The sequence below is a fragment of the Manis javanica genome, chromosome X, assembly GCF_040802235.1.
Source record: "Manis javanica isolate MJ-LG chromosome X, MJ_LKY, whole genome shotgun sequence".
Classification (NCBI taxonomy): Eukaryota; Metazoa; Chordata; class Mammalia; order Pholidota; family Manidae; genus Manis; species Manis javanica.
The window spans coordinates 129,859,007-129,877,923 of record NC_133174.1 but is presented as its reverse complement, the minus strand read 5'-3'; the positions used below and the strand labels follow the sequence as shown (position 1 = coordinate 129,877,923).

At 40.0% G+C, this 18,917-nt stretch overlaps 1 protein-coding gene across 12 annotated transcripts in view; it reads right to left on the bottom strand.

Annotated features, from left to right (window-relative positions):
- LOC108401862 (uncharacterized) overlaps positions 1–18,917 on the bottom strand; it is a 66,499-nt gene that overhangs the window by 28,130 nt on the left and 19,452 nt on the right. For 3 of the 12 annotated variants that reach the window (XR_012127315.1, XR_012127316.1, XM_073227456.1), the window contains one exon: positions 950–1,115. The exons of the other annotated variants lie outside the window; for them this stretch is intronic. Coding sequence is in view for 1 of the 3 variants with exons in the window: in XM_073227456.1 (XP_073083557.1) it covers positions 950–960 (11 nt within the window). In the remaining 2 variants the exon portion in view is untranslated. The remainder of the gene's footprint in view (positions 1–949; positions 1,116–18,917) is intronic. 12 annotated transcript variants of the gene reach the window in all.

Below are 18,917 nucleotides of genomic sequence, written 5' to 3'. Positions count from 1 at the left end.
AGAGTACAAACAAAATTGAATCATGCAACAGAGACAGATAAACCTGCACACCCAGAAATATTTACTATCTGGCCCTTTATAGAAGCTGTTTGTCTATCCCTGATATAGATGAAACAGGTACTGTAAAGTGGTGCTTTAAGTAATTGTTAAGTTGGTTAGCTAGCACTCTGAGTGGGCTAAACATTTTCCTTATTTGCAGAAATTATTTGCTGACTGTCCTTTTGCTCACAGTCAAAGGAAAAGGACCATGTTTCAGAAATACAAAATTTTGGTAAATTGAAAACCAATGGGGTTTTGATGATATTTGTTTTAACAATACAGGCTGTCTCGCTTTTCACAATTTCTAATTCACCCTTTGTCCACTGCTGCACTGCCTCGCAAAATAGAGTATTGCTTTGGATTAGATCCCTAACCCAGACGGTATTTTACCAAGTGGCCCGCCTGCCATCTAGTGGGGAAAGATATGAGTACTTGCTTGCTTTTCTTTTCTTTTGACAAACCGACCGGCTAGCTGTAAACGGTAGGACCTTGGACAGTGATGATAATAACAGTAATTGCCTACATTTGAATTGCAGTTTGCCACTTACAAAGCATTTCCCATATATTATTTTAATATATGCTCCCTCAGCACAACACTATGTTATAAACAGATCTTCCTGGCCCTATTTTTCAGGTGAAGAACCTGAGTCTGAACATTAGCTTATTCGAGGTCAGACAGGTAGGCTCAAACCCAACTGCCATGTTCTTTCAATAAACCTAACCGCTCTGAATTTAGCTTCTCTCATTTCTACATTTCTAGTTCTACCTTATGAATGATTTTGAAAGTCTCTGTTTACCAAAAACAGGATATGAGTTAAGATCATCTTTCTGATGGAAGGTGCATAAATTGGGCAGCAGACACTTAAGGATGTCATCATAAATGTGACTCTTTCTTATGGGCTTCCCTCACCTTTGGTTCATTGAATCTGGTTCTTGTTCATCACTAAGCACAGAGGCTGCTGTTGTAAGACAGAGGCATCTTAGTAAGTACTGGAAGAGCCCACGCGTCTCCCTTCTCAGATGAGCTTTAGCATCGTGAGTTCACATTTATGATGACATCCACGCTGAATCTAGAACTGGGCACACAAGGGGAATAATACTGAATCATGGGACACCTACTAAATGCACCTGTACTTGTCAAATGTGTCCAAAAATGCACAAAGGGTCAACAACAAGAAAGAACAGATTCCACAGCTTTGCAGATCATTGTTCTCAGGCTGGGCCTGTTTCTTGTGAACAGGCCCCCAGTGGGAACACTTTCATAGTACTTGCACATAGCAACACTTTCACATTAAATTTCTGCTGGAGGGTAGGGGTGTGAAAACTAAGGTACCTGGGACATGTGAATTAAATTCTGGCCTTGCTAGACTTTCAGCACAGCCTTAATTAACCACAGGTGATCCCTACTGTTCACAAGCTTTGCGGATGATGTGGTTTGTGTCCTAGATGGAGGGGCTCTCAGAAATGCTAGCTTGGGCCTGATCCTCGACCTGTTTTATTAGTTGCTCACATTGTCTTGGCAGCCAACATTCTGGTTGAGCCATTTCTAGCTGCTGAGACCTGGATATTTATGAGGCTATGACGTGGCTCAACTGAGGCATACCTCAACAATTATGCAAAGCAGATAGTATTGATCATCTTTAAATAGCCCCTGAGGTTTGCTACTGGTTTTCTCAAGGTCAGGTCATCAAAAGTATGTGTCTGCAAGTTCCCAGCACAAGAATTCCCTAAGAAAAATTCCTTATACTCCAGATACTCTTTCTATCAGAGATTTATTGTCACTGCTACAACGACTATACGGCTACTAACAGCTGACACACGTAGTGTTCTTTCTTGCCAGGCACTATCCTAAGAGATTCAAACAGATGAAGTACGCCGATCCCCTGGGAAATAGTAGTATTGCCATTCCCATTTTACAGATGTTAAAACCAAGGCCCAGAGAGCCTTGCTCAAGTTCACCAGTGAGCTTGAATGTGAATGGTACGGCAGTATTTGAACCCAAGCTGTCCAATTCCAGGGCCCTCACTTTTCACTAATACTGCCTCAATCCCAAAGCATAGTCAGAACAAAAGACACACGGCATTCTCAAGCAAGTCCGTGACCCCGCTTGGCATTCACTACCTGCCATGATCCAGCTGCATCTGAGGTTTGCCTCACACTATCACCACCACCCGGGGCTAGTCCCCTCCAGCCACTTCAAAGGGCTCATCAGTAACAGGCCGTGCCTCTACTCATACTGTTCCTTCTGTAGTATCCCCTCCTAACCCCTCTCCCTGTTGAACTTCTCATCCTTAAAGCCCAGGTCCAATTTGCCCTCTTTGACACTTTCCTGAGGCCCCAGCCGCAAGTAAACACGTCCACCCCTGAATCCTCCCTCACAGCTCTTTGTCTGCATTTATCTTAGGGCACTTAGCACCTTTTGCCTGGAGACCTATTTACATGCATGGCAGTCACATTCCCTTGCCTATAAACTCACTAGAGAAAGCTCAGCTCAAACTCTGTTTCAACTTTGGCTGGTTCCTTGGCTTCCCCAATGACATTAGCTCCTAGCTCCCTCTGCACTTTGTTCTTCCCTCATCGTCTGTAACACGTAACCCTACGCCAGGGCGCTATCATTAGTCTGGTGTTTGCCTTCTAGAAGGTGAAGTCCTTTAGGGCAGTGTTTTCTCTTGTGTCCTCAGCCTAGCAGTCTCTTGCTCATTTGTTTGTTGAATGAATCCTGAATGGTGAGTGGGTGAAGCCTTTCCTGAATTCCCCCAACTGAAAGCAATCACTCCCTTCTCTGAACTTCAATAACTCCTGCTCTTCCTTTGGACATTTTTGTTTTTTATCTTTGTTAGAGTTATGCATGGACAGGTCTTAGCTACTTACTAGACTATAGGTACCTTAAGGTTGGAACCACTTGGGCTTGAACCTCAGCATCTCCATGTTCTGTCACTCAGCAGAACTCCTGGTCAAGTAAATGGGTTCAATAAATATTTTCTGGATGAATGATTCCTCACAATGAATGTAGCCCCTTAACGAACAAGTGAAACAAGGCTGAGCTGGGTAGGAGTCAGCCATCCAAGCTGAGATGAGCTTTATGTGGTGGAAGGGCTGTGAGCTCTGGGACCTGTCACTCACACCTATACAATCAAGTGGCCATCAGTTACCACTGTCAGTACTGACATTTAAGACAACGCATTATTCTTTGCTTTGCCACTGGAGAAATTAGAAGAGTAAACATCAACGTCTTCCAAGAGAACAGGACAAAGTAACAAAAACCTATAAAGAAAAAATTATCTTGAGGTTCATACAGTACATGCATACATTCTAGAAAAGAAAACTATGCATTCTTTTGCCAGTGCACTTGTACCCCAATGCTAGTATTCCTTTCACATTATTAGAAAAATTATTTAGTGCCTCGTAAGACAAGAAAAGTGACAAAAAACTTGTACTATAATGCAATGGCAGAAAGGTTTTAAAATATAAAAAATTATATGGGTCTACAAGTTAATAATGGGTAATTTTTAGGTCACTGAGAAATAAGTAAAAATAAAATATCTCGAAATTAAGGGCTTTAAAACTGAGTTCTTTATAGAACAACACAACTGTTAAAGTTAAGGAAAGAAAGAAAAAGAACATTTGCTAAGAACCTGCAAAGGGTCAAGTACTACCTATCCTCAGTGATTGTACCAACATTATCTAATTTATCCCCCTACAAAATCATGAAAGGTTGCATAGTCAATAAACATTTGAATTGGAATTTGGTCATACGGCTTCTGTGTCTTCCCCTTTACTCTGCTCTTCTTTTTAAGAATTCACTGCAAATATAACACTTCGTGGAATTCCTCATCAGTACTGTTACCTTGATCCCTCTCTTCCACAGCATTGCAGGTACTATCTAGGCCAGTTAACTGGATTTTGGAGATGCATACAGCACATCTAAGCCCAAGTGGTCAGTATTTCTCCTATTCCACTACCCTATTGTTGATGCCTGTGATATCTTACTTTAGATAGTTTGAGCCGGTCAAGTTACAGAAACTACTAGTGTGTTTATGTTTTTTTTTATCTCCCCCAAACACACAGTTTTAGTGGCCTCATGACAGAAAGTCAGTCGTGGTGAGCAAAATGGGCTGAGATCCAAGGGATCGATAACTCACTTGGTGGCCTGCTGCCAAGTGTCCAAACAATTGCCTTTGGAAATTATGGAGTTCAAATCTCATCCACTCTGCCACTGATTAGTTGGGTGGGTCGCTTTTCTTTGTCAGTGGTGACAGTCCCTTTCAAGCAATCGGAGGTGTGAAAGTAGTGTACAGACAGGGGACTTCACTGCAAACCTTTATAGACAGTTTCATACTGGGGAAAAGTTTGTGAAAATGTATAACAACAAATTTAAGCAATAGAGTATTCACAATCAGTTTTAAGAACACTAAGTACTTGTCAAAATGGCACAGTTAATTTCTTTTAGAATTAAATGAAAATGAAGGAACAATATTTAGGCATGTAATTATCCACAAAAATGTTTTTAAGATTTGTAATCATAGTTAATTGCTATAAAATACCACGCTGATTTAAAAAGCTATTAACAAACTTGAAAATAAAGCAATGGCATTGTAAACGTCTATTTCCTGATGTTTGCCCAGGCTTATGGGCTACACAGTAAAGCTCCAACTGCCTCTGTGACCTGGATCACTGCAGTATCTGCTGGGCCAGCTGTACATTCAGCCTCCCTTACTCTTGTTGCACTTTTTCTCTTTCTCACTTTGTCTCTGCACACACGAGAGGTCCTATTATTCTCTGCTGCTTTCGCCCATTCCACAGAGCTCCTATGATGGAGATGTCAAAAGAAAATGATCCCTGGGATTAAAAAAAATAAAATGAAACCATGGAGGTGATGTGGCTTTAAAATTAGATTTCCATTGAATTATGTCAGGGTTGACACTCTCTACTCTTGGCCTAATTTCAAAGCATGCCACTTTTATTCACTGTAATCACAACTATCTCCTAATTTATGAGGTTTCACATTGTATTATTTCCAAAATTTCATTCAAATGTGATTTAGGTTATGATTACAGTATGAAATCTGTACTCACTAAAAAAAGCATGATGTTATCTTTTCAAATCTTACCTTACATAAAAAAATCTAAATCCATGGCTCTACGTAATATCTCTTTGTTGAGATAATATCACTCGCCTCTTACAGCTGTTCTTAAAAAGAAAAGTTGGACTGCTAGTCACTCTTTGTTCTATTTTTGGGAAGGAAAGGTTAATATAAGCAGTACAGAGAATTCTCCTTTTTTCTTCATGCACTTAACTTTACATGTTTCAATAAAATACAATCGATAATTACCAATCTAACTCAATGCTTGCTTATTTTTACAGCTCCTTACTTAGTAGAATTTACTTAGATTCGGCTATAAATTATCTGTACTTATCATTTTTCACAAATTTGAGAACAATTTGATCCCCTAAAATCTCTCTGCAACATAAAATGTGCACTCTGGCCAGTGTGAGACTCAAAGCCAATTGGAAGGAAATGTTTTCTCTAGCTCTCCATCAGTGTCTAGCATCTATTTTGGAACAGAGATAAGCTGAGTCTAAGTATTTGACAGAGAAACTAATTAGGCTTTAGTAATTAGCTCCCATACTAAACCCTGTACTTTCAGATTGATCCAAAAGGAGGGCATCTCTGTAAGCATCTCTGTTCATGAATTAAACATTAATACTCATGAATTCATTCATTTAGTCGCTCCAGAAACCTTTCCTCAGCTGCTATTCTGGGCATGATACCTACTGTGTAAGGTGCTAGATGTATGTTGAGTAACTCATTAAATCCTCATGTGACTATGAAGTAGGTACTATTACAGTTCCTATTTTACAAGTAGAGCTTAGATAACTTATTTGCCCAATGTCACAGAGCTAGTAAGTAGCAGAGCCACTCCAACGTAACTCAGATAACAGGGACACCTTTAATTTAATCTTGAACTCAGGGAAGTGGCATTTAATCAAAACTCCTAGACAGAGGATTGGTCAAACCTCAGGGCACTGTGGACATATAGGATTTTTCACGGGAATGTTTCTCTTATTAACTCTCCGCTGCATCACTGCAGGGGGCACCAAATCTGGCCATTAACTGCCCAGTAACTCAGTACCTCTTTCTCAGGCACACCTAGAGTCAGGAAGTACTGTTACTTTCCAGGACCCCAAATACAATTCAGTAGAGTCTGACTAAGAAGCCTGGGGTTTTTTGTTATTTCAAAAACCTGTTCCAAATTCATTATCAGGACTCCGGTGTTAGTCATCCGTAGTGGTTGGGCAGGTGCCTACAGCTCTGAGAACCAAGGGGACTCTCAGGAGAAGGGAGGCAGCTGCCTCCTTACCTAAAGCCATGCTAGGGCCTAACCATAAGTAACCGCAGATCCGGTGAGCAGTTGGGGATAGCAGGCCTCAGAGAGGGCGACCCCCAGAATTTGAGGGTCAGGCTAGAAAATGCAGCCTATGCTATGAGGAATTAATATGAACTTGTTGGCAGCTTGCTCCATTATAAAGGGCAGTTCAGTTCCAATCAAACCACCTTTTTTACATTCCTTTCCTTAGACCACTTAGGAGTCAAACAAAATCCCCCCACTAAAACTAAAACTAAACAAAATAACAAAAATTTGGCAGAAGGAATTCTCTTAACCAAGGAGATGGTCACACTCCTTGAGCCCGGTTTTCCTCTCTGAAAACAGACCAAATGATGCCAAGTATCTCCCTGGGAGGCCAGATGGAATGCAGCAAGCTGATTTCAGAAACTCAAATAAGCAGCAGCAACTAAGACAGAATTAATCAATTAATTCAAGTTACTGTTTCCTGTCTGTTTGCTTGATTTTTAATCACAGAAGAGATAAGGCGAAGGCCCTTTTGCTCCTGAGAACTCGTTGAGAGTCTAAGTTAAGCCTCTTTGAGTGTTGCACCTGCTTTGGCCCAGCAGCTGTGCAACCAGAGGTTTATATATGTTTCTAGCATTCATCGAACAGCGTCCTATTTCTTTATGATCACACCAGCTATGGCTCTATGGAAGAAATTCAGGGCATAAAAGAAAGGTCATTATGAGTTGTATCAGATGAATTAGAGCCATAAGGAGGAGAGGATCAGTATTTTTTAAAAGAGTCTCATGTGATTCTAAAGTGCATCCCAGGCTAAGAAACACAAGTGTAGATGGTTTCAACCTGGGGAGGGGTTTCTAAGCAACTGGAACTCAGGTTGCATGCATAGGAGCTACTCTCTAGACCAGGACTGTTCAATAGAAATATGCATCATGTATATAATTCTAAAATACTTTGATAACAGATGGAAAAAAGTGAAAAGTAAAAGGTAAATTAATTTTATGACTTATTTTATATAACCAAATACATTCAAAACATTATCATTACAACATATCAATATAAAAAATAATGGGATAGTCAATGATTTTTTCATTTAAATCTTGGAATTTTGGTGTGTATTTTACACGTACTCTATACTGGAGGTGAAGGCATACTTCTACCATGGGAGTATGTTTAAAGGACCATCATCCTCTGAGTGGGTATGGCTTTTACCTCCCTATTAGCTACTATTCCCAAATGGCTCTATGTACAGTAATAAAGGAAAAGATGTTTCATAGAGTCGCTAGAAGGGCTGGTAGATATTTGATCCAATTCTTCTACCTATGAACAAAGAGACTGAGGCCCAAGGGTGGAAGGGCTCGTACTGATTGTACTGATATTTGTGGCTGCACACTCTGGAATCAGGCTGTTCTCACTATGCTGAAAGAGTCTGGTAATTGAGGAGGTGGTGTCTGACCTAATTCTCCTTTTTCTTGACTGGCAAAGAAATATTTTCTCTAATACTGAATAAAACAAAGAAACTGATCAGAAGCTTTTCATTTTATGTTAAAATTTAAAATCTCGAATTTTCACTTTGTTGTTGTTGTGGGTTTTTTTTTTATGATAGCAAGCTTTGTACAGTTTATCTGATGCCTCCCCAACCATCAGTTTCAGCACACACACAAAGAATGAGGTGGTTAAAGGACCGAATTAACTCAAGAGTTTCTCACTTGAACAGAGTGATTGATTTCTGGAACAATCCACACGTCTGGAAGGAGCAATCAGAAGCCTCATTAACAGACTTGTGTTAAACAAAAGGGTGTCTGGGGTGTTAAAGGCCACTGCTTGGTTACACAAACCTCTTTAGTCTCTCATCTATTTTTGAAGAAAACAAGAGTCAGTGGAGGTCACTTAAACACTAATAGCAACCTGTCTGATATTCAGGAGCAGGTGGGAACAAAAAAGTATTTCCCAAAAGAAAGACCCTTAGCAATGATCATCATGTGCTTCCCTAATAGGCAACTGCATACTAAAGAGGGCTGTGGGTTAATGTGTTTGGGTTCTTTTTGTTCCTTGCATTATTCTCTTGAATGGTTGTGTTAGGGTTGATGTGGCCCCATGCAGTGCGGCTTCTCTATGGCTTGTCGCTGTTACACTTCATAACTGAGCAAATCGCCAAAACGGCACGTACACACTGATTCTGTCCTCAGTGCATTCAATCTTTGGGCACCTCTACACAAGGCATCTCTATGCTAGGCCCTCCAAGGGATGTGGAAAGTAAAGGAGATAGAACTTCCAGCCTCAAGATGCTTAGATGCATGAGAAGGGAACATAAAAATAGTTGAACGATATCAAAAAAATCTAGGTGTTCAAAGACATATATATGCAATATTATAGGAGATACATTTTTTTTACAGATTGATATCTGTATAATTTGTTTAGATCATTTTGACTAGATCTATGTGAGAAAGGGACACACAGATGAGAGGGAGAAGAGACAGGCAGTTTGATAAACACTTGAAATCAGGGCTTAAGGATGGAAGCTTTGTTTCCATAGCAAGGGTTTTTTTTCTTTTTTTCTTTTCTTTATTCTGATTTAATTACACAGTGGTGAGAAAAATCCCCATTTACCCAGAAAAGCAATGCACTGTTTGTCCAATTTTACACTACCCAGTAGGAATCAGGTGTGAATTTTCACAAAAAAAATTGTGAAAGACAGCCTTCCCAATCAATGATACATTTCCAAGACATCTGAATGTTTGCACAGAGAAAGCAAGAGCACCTTCACTATGGGCTTGCACAGAGCGCAGTTAATCTGGCTGCATTCAGGAGCCATACTGGGAAGATGCAAGCCAACGCAGTTAGAGCAACAGGCACAGGAAGGGTCGTTGATTTTAAGGACAGAGAAGCCTTTTCCTACAAGAAAGTCTAGGGCCTTGTTCTGTCCACATCTTCCTCTTAACCTTGGAGCTATGATAAGATTTTTAGGTTTTCCCCCTGGAGTATGTAAAGCTGGGAATATCAGAGATCACTGAAGTTTCTGTTTCTTACTTGTGGTGGAAGGGGCGATAAGGGTGGGTCTGAGATGAGGATGGGGTGAGTTTGGACAGCCAAACTGCAGAAGAGGAGCAGTGTGGGTGACGGCAGTGACAGCCAAAGGGAGAGTGGGAGAAAGGTCTAAAGATCAGAGGATCCAGAGCCAGGAGATGCTACCGTTCTGGATGGGCACTCTGGCAAGCCCGTTAAAGAGGCTGAGCCAGACTTCCCCTCTGGGGCTGAATACAATGCCCTGTCCCTAGAATAATCACCGCCCAGGAATCCGGGAGAATGAGAGGGTGACATGGCAAACGTGAAGGAAGGATCTTGGGGACATCTTGCTTGCCCCAGCCAAGTTTCACCCGGCAAGAGTTTCTGCTCCCCTTTGTCTTTCTTAAGCCTGAGGCAGTAATGGGGACTGTGGGATAAATGTGCAGAGGGCTTTCTGAGCTCCTGCAGAGAACGGAATAATAGGGCTTTGCAAACGAAGGGCTTTAAAGGTCCTTAATCTCAAGAAATTTAATAATATTCGCAAACAGAAGTTTAAATCAAAAACTTGAAAGCAAAAAATGTCTGCTACATTAATAAAGCATTAGTGGACTGTAGTAAGGTTTTGATTTAATCTCTTTAAGGAAGCCTTAATGCTCTGCATCAAATACAAAACTAATCTTGTTTCCTGTGAAACTCCACCTCAGCCAATTTGCTCACCCAGCCATGGAAAGAAATTGAAGCCTCTTCAAAATCTATTTTGTGCACTGGCAAACCAGTTGAAGTTCTCAGGTCTTATTTTATATCACATGCATCTCACTTTGGACGCACAGCAATTACTTCACAGGTTAAACAGTCCTCTATTAATAGTCATGCTTGTAAGTCACAAAACTTAAAGTCTTTTCCAGGCTGCTGCCCACAGATATTACTTCTCTTCCTCCTCCAGGCTCCTCTCTCCTTCTCTCCTACTTCTTCCCATAATTTGCATATGCTCTGAGTCTACTTCTCTCCTGGGCACAAGTTGAAGGCTGTGTTTCTCTTCTTTCGTGTCTAGGTCATTTGCTCAGCTTCAAATTGCTCTTTTATTCTGGCTTCTCGAGCCTTCCTTGAACTGCTCTCAAACTCCTTGCTTTGGTACCTGTGTGCTTCTGAATCAACCTATTCTCCTCCACCATCTGCAAAACCTCTTCCTCCATCTTTCATTATTTTATAAATGGTGCCAATGTGCTTATCTTTCAGGTTGGGCTAAACAAAATGCATCACAAAAACTCTCCCATTAGGATAATCAAGAGAATTTTAGAAAATGTTTTATATTCCTTTACCCACGGCCACTTGGAATGTCTCATCTGTACCACTGCCTCACACTGGACAGGTTACAGAGCTGTCATCTAAAAGCTACTACAGAACTGGGGGAAGCACCGTTTTTTTACACCCATGAAAACTGACCATCCTAACAAATAGGTTGATTGAATTCAGCTGAACTATCCTTATCTTTATAAAGTGTATCAAAAGATGTCTGCAAATTTGATCCAAGAAATGGAAGTATACGTTAAAATCTCCAGTTTTAATAACTACTGGAGCAATGAAAGCTACTCATTAAATATGTTAGATACTGCTTTCCACATCTGAAAGTTTACTTATGTTTATTATTATAATTAACAGTAACACTTCACAACTGTATAGCACATTAAATTTTATGTCTATTCATACAAATCTTCTCATTTGTCCTCACAATAATTGTGAAGGAGGCAGAGGAAATATTACTGTTCTTCCCATTTTACAGATAAAACTGGTAATGAGATAAAGATTACCCAACTAATCAATAGATTAGATGCGAATCCAAGTTTTCTGCCTTCCTGTTCAACATGTGAGTTGCCAGTAAATGCCAATGGGGTAAACTGTAATTATTTGGCACTCAATAATCAGATGTTTCCTTGTCTGCATAAACTGAGCAGAATTACATCAGAGAACTGACCCTTAACTGATTGGGTGGAGGAAGAGAAAGAGGCTGAATATACAGAGGAAGAGATCTGTGCCCCCCAGGTCAAGCGTTCACCTGCCGCCATTACCATGAAACTAAAGGAAACATGTTTGCTGCCTCACAGTTTCCTTTCTCTACACAAGAAGCCTAGTTTCTGGTATATTTAAATTAAATTCGAAGCTCATAACTTAAGTAAGTTTCATTAAAATGAAAAGTGAGGCGGTTTCTTCTGGAGTGGCAGTTACTGGCCATTCTTCTATCTCAGTGTTTTACCTGCAAAGGAGCAAGAAGTACCTCTTCAAGTGCACAAGACACCATCACCCATTGTACACTCTGGTCCCTGCTAATGGACCGTTGTCCAAAGAGGGGGAAATCAGAGTCCAGGGTGGGGATGAGATGTAGCCAAACAGGCCAAAGCACCAGTGGAATTATGCTGCCTGGGGCCAGTTCTGCCCTTTCAAAACGTTCTGCTCTTAGCGAAGGCACCTGGGCACAGCCATCCCTTCCCACTGTCAGCTGAGAGAGAACAAAGATCAAAGCCAGTACACCTAGCTTCACATGCAATCACTGTGCTGCTCTGCATGAAAAGGCAGGCCAAGACACAACTCATTCCAAAGTAATTCTTTATTCACTAGTCCAGAGACTTCCAAACTGAAAAAATGCAAAATCCAGCTCATCCCACCCTTTCTTAAATAAAGCTTTTTTATTGCATTTATTATTTTTCCTACTAAGGAAACACCTATGCTTTTACAGCAAAGATTTTTGAAAATTCAGGAAAAGTGTATTATCTTTCCTTATAAAAATGAGTCTGGTTTGCATTTGAAGCTTGCCTGCTTTTTTCTTCAGCGCACTAATGGTAGGGCAAAGGCAAGGAACAGCTCTGAGACGGTAGGAACTCCAGCCCCAAGAGGACAGGTAGAAGGAGCAGCAAATGCAGTGAATGCCGAAGAGGTGGAGGGGAACTTCTTCATCAACATGGTACAATACCCATATGGCTCTTCTTTCCAGAACGTTCCCAGTAGCAAATAGTCTGTTCTACTAATCTCCATAAATACATGTACAGCTACGTCCCCTCTTGTCCTAATTTTGCATTTAACCCTTGCATGGAGTGTTAACTACATGATCTTGAGTGATCACTGGGATATGTGCTGATTGTATAAATCCATCAGGAATGTGAACATTCTCAAAATGTAATGTTACACTGGATCCTGCTCTTATTCAATTATATGAAGCACAAATCCACCACATCACATTTTCTTTACATTCTGCTGGGGATTATTATGTATATCACACTTCTCAGCCCATGTAGTGAACAAACTTATTAGCTAAAATCTACAGGAAGAAAAACATCAAATTGCTGTATTTTCAAGTTTTCCTCTATTTGCAGGTAGTGCTGTTCATTCCTAAGGCTGTGGCAGGGGAGGGGGACATGATGAAAGGAAGGATGTTTCAAGCTCATCTCTGCTTCATTGTGAGTAATGCACGTGATAAACACAATTCCTCAATCCCATTTATGGTTTATTTGTCCATACTTTTTCAGGCTCCCAGACTCCATATGAAATGGTATGTAAATAAACTAGAGATACGAAAAAAAGAAAAGCAGGTACTGAAGCTCTCAACGAAAGATGACACACGAGATGACTTTCCACCCTCTGCTTTGTTCCTCTCTGTGCCACCATGACCTAGTTTTCAGTGGGTGGAATACATTTGGTCAGAAGCCCACTATCCCTGTAGTCCTCAGTGAAGCAAGTTTGGGAGCATCTTCCAGCTGACTTAGACTGTCTGGAAACTCTGAGTGAGTCAGCAATGCAATCTGACCATAAGTGTCACAGGGTCAATAGAGGGGTGCTAGTCAGCTGTCAGACTGTGCAAGGCTCTGGTACTCTGGTGTCCTGGACTGTCAGGAGGAGGAAAACAAGGGTAATAGGTACCCAAATCACCAAATGGGAATACCACAGGGACTAAGCTAGGCAAAGGGAACAGCTAAATGGGAGAGGAGCTATCTTCAATGATCAAAAGCACCATGCACTGGCAGGAGGTGACTTGCCCCAGAGATCAGAATGTGCATCCCAGGGAGACAGACTGCAGTCCACTGTGAGGCAGAACTAATAAACATGGCTAGAAACTGAACAGAATGTCCCAGGAAATACTGAGCTCCTCATTCCTAGGGGTGTTGAAGCAGAGGTAGGAGAAACCATTTATTGAGACTTCAAAGTTGAGATACCAGATTGCACTAAATGGCCTTTAAGGGTTCTTCGCAACTCTGAGACTTATCATCTTCTCTGGTCCTTAGTCTCCACTGAAGTCCTAAGAGAAGTGCCAAAACCTTCCTATACTAAAAATGAGGTCTTTGCTGAGCTCCAAGCCTACCTTCACCAACAGGTGTGGCCTCTCTTGGTTGGCCTGGGAACACAGTAGGGACTTCACACAGTACTGCAGGTAGCTCAAAAAACCTCTGAGTCCCACCTAAGTGGGCTTGACCTAAGTCAGTGACAGGCACCTGTGCAGGTAGCCCCCATCGAACTAGTCCAGGAAGCCCCTCACAACCATCTCCACTCTTATCCTCTCACATTCAGGCACCTCTTTGCTGGCACAGGGACCTCTACATGCAACAGCCAACTCCCCTCTGCAGGATCCCTTGTGATGAAAGCCTCTCGTAGTGCACATGCTCAAACCCTCTTTCACACAAATGCAGTTGCCTGATCAGCAGCCTCATCTGGTCCCCAGACCCAGTCTAGGCCGCCACGTGTCCTCCCCAAACCAAGTTGCTACGTAGCTGCAAGTGTCAGATCTGAACGAATCACAGACCACACGTTGGCTCTCTGCTACTGGTTTACTGTCTGCAGTACATGCTGCAGACTGTACCTAGTACGCAAACCTGGGTACAAAAGAATCAAAATAATGCAAATACATCCCACCCATTTTACCACCTGCATCCTGACACAGGCAGTAACCCTCTCACTTCCCAACAGAGATTTGCAACCAAATAGACTGCATCATCTTAGCCAGGCAACAACCTTCTCCTGGACGGTCACTCCTAAAATCCTGCACCCTGATCCTCGCTTCCACCACCCACAGGAAACAGTCTTCAGGGATCACTGACATGTGAGAAAGGCAAACTGCTGATCATCATGGCCCATCAGTGACGGACAACATTGCCAAGATATTTCTAATGGCATTTTCTGTGGCCTCACTTGAAATGCTGCTTTCACCTCCGTCCACTGCGTCATAGCAAACCCCTGCAGTTGCTGAAACAAGACGCTCAGGCTGTACAGTGGAAGTCACTGGCAGGCACTCTTGCATATGGCATTTCCTGACTTCCTCAAGATCTCCCTGGTGCCACTTTCCCCCTTTACATCCAGGAAAATGAGTTTCTTCACACAATGGAGGCAAAAGCTTCCTTTTCTTACTCAGGTAATGGCAATTCTGAATACAATTCCGGTCTTGGCAGTAAGAAAACTGGCAGTCCAAGGTGGTAGCTCCCTTGGCCTTTCCCTCCCCAGCTGTGGATGTAGCTGCAGGGGCCCTAGGAAAAGGAGTCAGAGGGTCTTTCCTGGCTGCACCTCCTACCCTCTCTTCTCCGCCCTCTCACCATGTCTGCATATCCGCAAGTTCCATCCAAGTACCTTGACGTGGCCCTTTTGACAGCAGTGGGATGCACTGGTCTGGCTCTTGAAATTCCAAGGGCACTGATTTTGTGGCTCTAGGAGCCCCTGTGATGCCTGCTCCATAGTCATGAGCCACAGCGACCTCACTGCTGAGCCCAGTGTTAGTCCCCAGGACACTAGGCAGGTGATTGCCTCCCAGACTCCATGCTGAGGAGGGGAATAAATGATCTTTTATATCTGTTTCAACCTTTTGTGATCACAAGTACTTCCATGGGCATTTCAATCTGATTCTAACAGCCTTATCTGGGACTAAGGAGGGTGGGTGTAATGTCACTGCCATTTTACAGATAAGAAAATAAAAACACAGAAGATGCCCCATGTTGGAAGAATAATGGGGGGAGTCAATATAAGGCACTGTTGAGTAGTACTATTACTCAGAGTCCTAGTTCTACAACTACTATTGCTAAAACCAACAGCAGCAATAGCAGCTTATGAATACTATGTTTATGACTCCTGACAGAAAGAATTCAGTACACAATATTAGAAAAGCAATGCTCCTAATTTAATTTTGTAACCAGTTAATTATTCTCTGGCAAGTATCTCCTTTGAACAGTATCAGCTACATAATTGTGGGACCCAGTGCAAATGTGGGACCCCTTTTTCAAAAATTAAGAATTTTAAGACCATGAAAACAGAACATTAAAGCAAGCATGGAGGCCTTCTAAGCACAGAGCCCTATGAGACTGTACAGGTCACAGGCCCATGAAGTTGGCCCTGCTTCTGAACCCAAGACATGCTTAAATCTTAGTATGACGTTTACCTGTAGGAACAATGGAGGAAACATGTTACTGGCTCTCTTATTTGTGTCAATGCATGAAAACTTTTGGTTTTGTTACCTCTTGTAAATCTCCTATTTCATCAAGAGCATCAGAATCAGAGAAGTGCCACAATGCCTGGATGACAGTGTAGGTTTTTCTTCACTGATTCTTCCCAGCCCTCCCACTTCCAAGCCAGGAAACACAGAAGAATACTAAAAAACCCATCAAATGATAATTTAGATGAAATGTATAATGTAATGTTTGTTTATTTAAGTGTGCTATGATAAATTTTTAAAGGACAGTCACATCTTGTTTTTGTAAGCACAGTAATACACATAAATGATATTTTCACTAGCTTGATGTCTGGAATTTGGTTGTCTGCCCTCTGTGGTGTTTTTTTTCTTGGAAAATGGTTTACTGTATTTAACCAATTCTAAGATGTGTATTTGTTTCACATTTTCACATCTCTGAAATCGAATGCTCCTTATATTCAATGGCATTTTACAATCACTGTTGGCCATCAGGCAGTTGAAAGGGACTTGTCATTGCCTGTGAATACTCAAATTGGCCATGTCTATTGTAGTATTGTGATATATAACAAAAAAATATGTCTAAACAGCTGAAAAAAAGCTCTCTCAGTAAGTATAAAATTAAAATTCTATGGATATGAAAGCATTACATTATAGTTTATTTGGAAGTGGTTTGTTCCATTAAAACATAATTACATAAACAAGCATCTCAAATGTGATTAAAAACTTCGTATCTTCAATCAAATGCAATATCCACCACTGACAGTTTTGAAGAATTTGAAAAGCTTCATGTGCACTCACTGAGAAGCCTCCCAAAGTTCATACTGGGAAAATTTCCAGGTACTAATAAAGGACTACTTTTTAAATATTCTTAATGGAATATTGTTTTTTTACTTTTTCCTGCTTGCAACCAGAAAGTCCCTAACCTGGAAATCCAAACATTAATAAAAGAGACAAGCTACATCAGAATACCAATGAATTGGGCCAGATTAGTGGGCAAATCAATTTTTCCTGTGGTCACGCTTTTGAAGAAAGCTAGAGAATTCCAATATAAGCTCTAGAGCAGCACTGTCATCTAATACATACAATGCAAACCATATATGTAATTTTAATTTCCACGTCGCAACATTTAAAAAGCTTAAGAAGCAAGTGAAATTAATTTTAACATTGTTATTTAACTCACTGTATCCAAAATACTATCATTTCAACATGTAATATATATAAAAACATCAATGAAATGATTTACTTATGTTTGCCCTGTCTTTGAAACCTAATATGTATTGTATTTTACAGTTATAATATACTGCAGTTCACACTAGCCACATTTCAAATGCTCAATAGCCGCACATGGCTAGTGGCTCCCATATTGGACAATGTAGGTCTAGTCAATACATACATTTATCAGCAAAACAAAATAGCCCCTTCCAGAACATTTTGCTCAGACACGATCAGTCATAGAAGCATTTGGCAGAAATTCAAGAGTGGCAGTCAACAACACAGAGCAATGCTGCTGAACATAGTCTAGAACAGTGGTCTTCAAACAAGACAATATGTGAATTCTTTTCAGTAAGTATGTGAACATGGAGAGTTTGCAGGGAATTCACTCTCAAAGTCTCAACTTCCATGTGTATTCTCACCTAAACCTGATATACTTATGAACAACTTTTTTTTCCACTTATGATTCGGCATTACTTTGCAGCTATTCTTAAAAATAATCACTTAAATATGTCACTAACTGGAAAGAAAAGCACCGCCTAACTAAAATCCATATATACTGCTGATGTTGATTTTTTAAAATATAACTGGAATGTTTTCCTGTACTACAAAATGTTCATACTGCTAAAATTTATACATAGAAATTGCATATGATTTCTTTCAGATAAGGTACATCATTCAGTTAAAATAGTTAAAGCCTGTTTTCTCTGAATGTATCTTGAAATCTTTTTCAACTAAACTCAATCCTTATTTCATTTTATAAATAATTACATGTTTTCTACCCCCCATTATCAAAAATAAAATATGGTAGTTGCCAGAGTAATTATTTTTTAGCTATATACACTTCTCTTTCATAAAATATGGTTGAAAAGGTTGATTCTGTGGCCTTATTAATGGATTTTTAAATTTTTATACATGATTCTTAGTAAATTATTTCCAGAAATCCAACACCAGAGTTTTAAAGTCACCTTCACACATTTACCAAAGGAAGCTATGCCTGCCATCAGATTCCTTGTTTCATGTATGAATTATGTTAGCTACATATTATATTTACTTAAAATTACATGTGAGAAACAAAATTATTATTTAATTTCTTAATTTATTTTGAAGTGGATAAAAATCTCATTATCATTTAACTCTATTTACTTTGTTAGTAAACTATTTAACAAGCAGTGTTCCATAATTGATTTCTCCATGGTTTTAATAATACTCTTTAGAATGAATATTGATTCATTTTTTCCATTGAAAAATGAAGTCAGACACTTTTCTGAAGGTAAAGCTGATTTGGCTGATTATTTTGATATAAAAATTGCCTTTGCTAATTACATTTTATTAGAAATATACTTCTTAATGAAACTGCTGATCCAAATCTGCAGCCTCAAAGTTATATATTTAAATGATAATAAATTAAAGGCATTTTATCATAATCATTGTATTGGCTGAGGCATATTTATCTAAGTATTTTTTATAGACTTAAAATAATGCCTCAAAATGAAAGTATAACAGATGTAGTAACTGTTTGCCAAATCTTGGTAAGGTCATTTTGGTAAACTTCTCAGAAACTCAGAAATAAATGATTCATCAACAAATCCTTTTATAAATTGGGACTTTTTGCCTTCATTGAATTAAACTTAGACCTAATCAAGTTGTCTGTTAAAAATAAAAAGTTTTAATAAAAAATTAAAACATTACAAATTATTTTCAATAACATCACTATACGATTTTTAACCCGTGACTTGCACACTCATTCCATTCCCTTCTACTAAATTATAAGAACAAAGTCTCCTGAGTTCTTATATTTAGAAAAGTGAAAACTAGGGATAATATTTATACTACACTCTGTCTCATTAGAAGTAAGTAATAGATCCATCCTC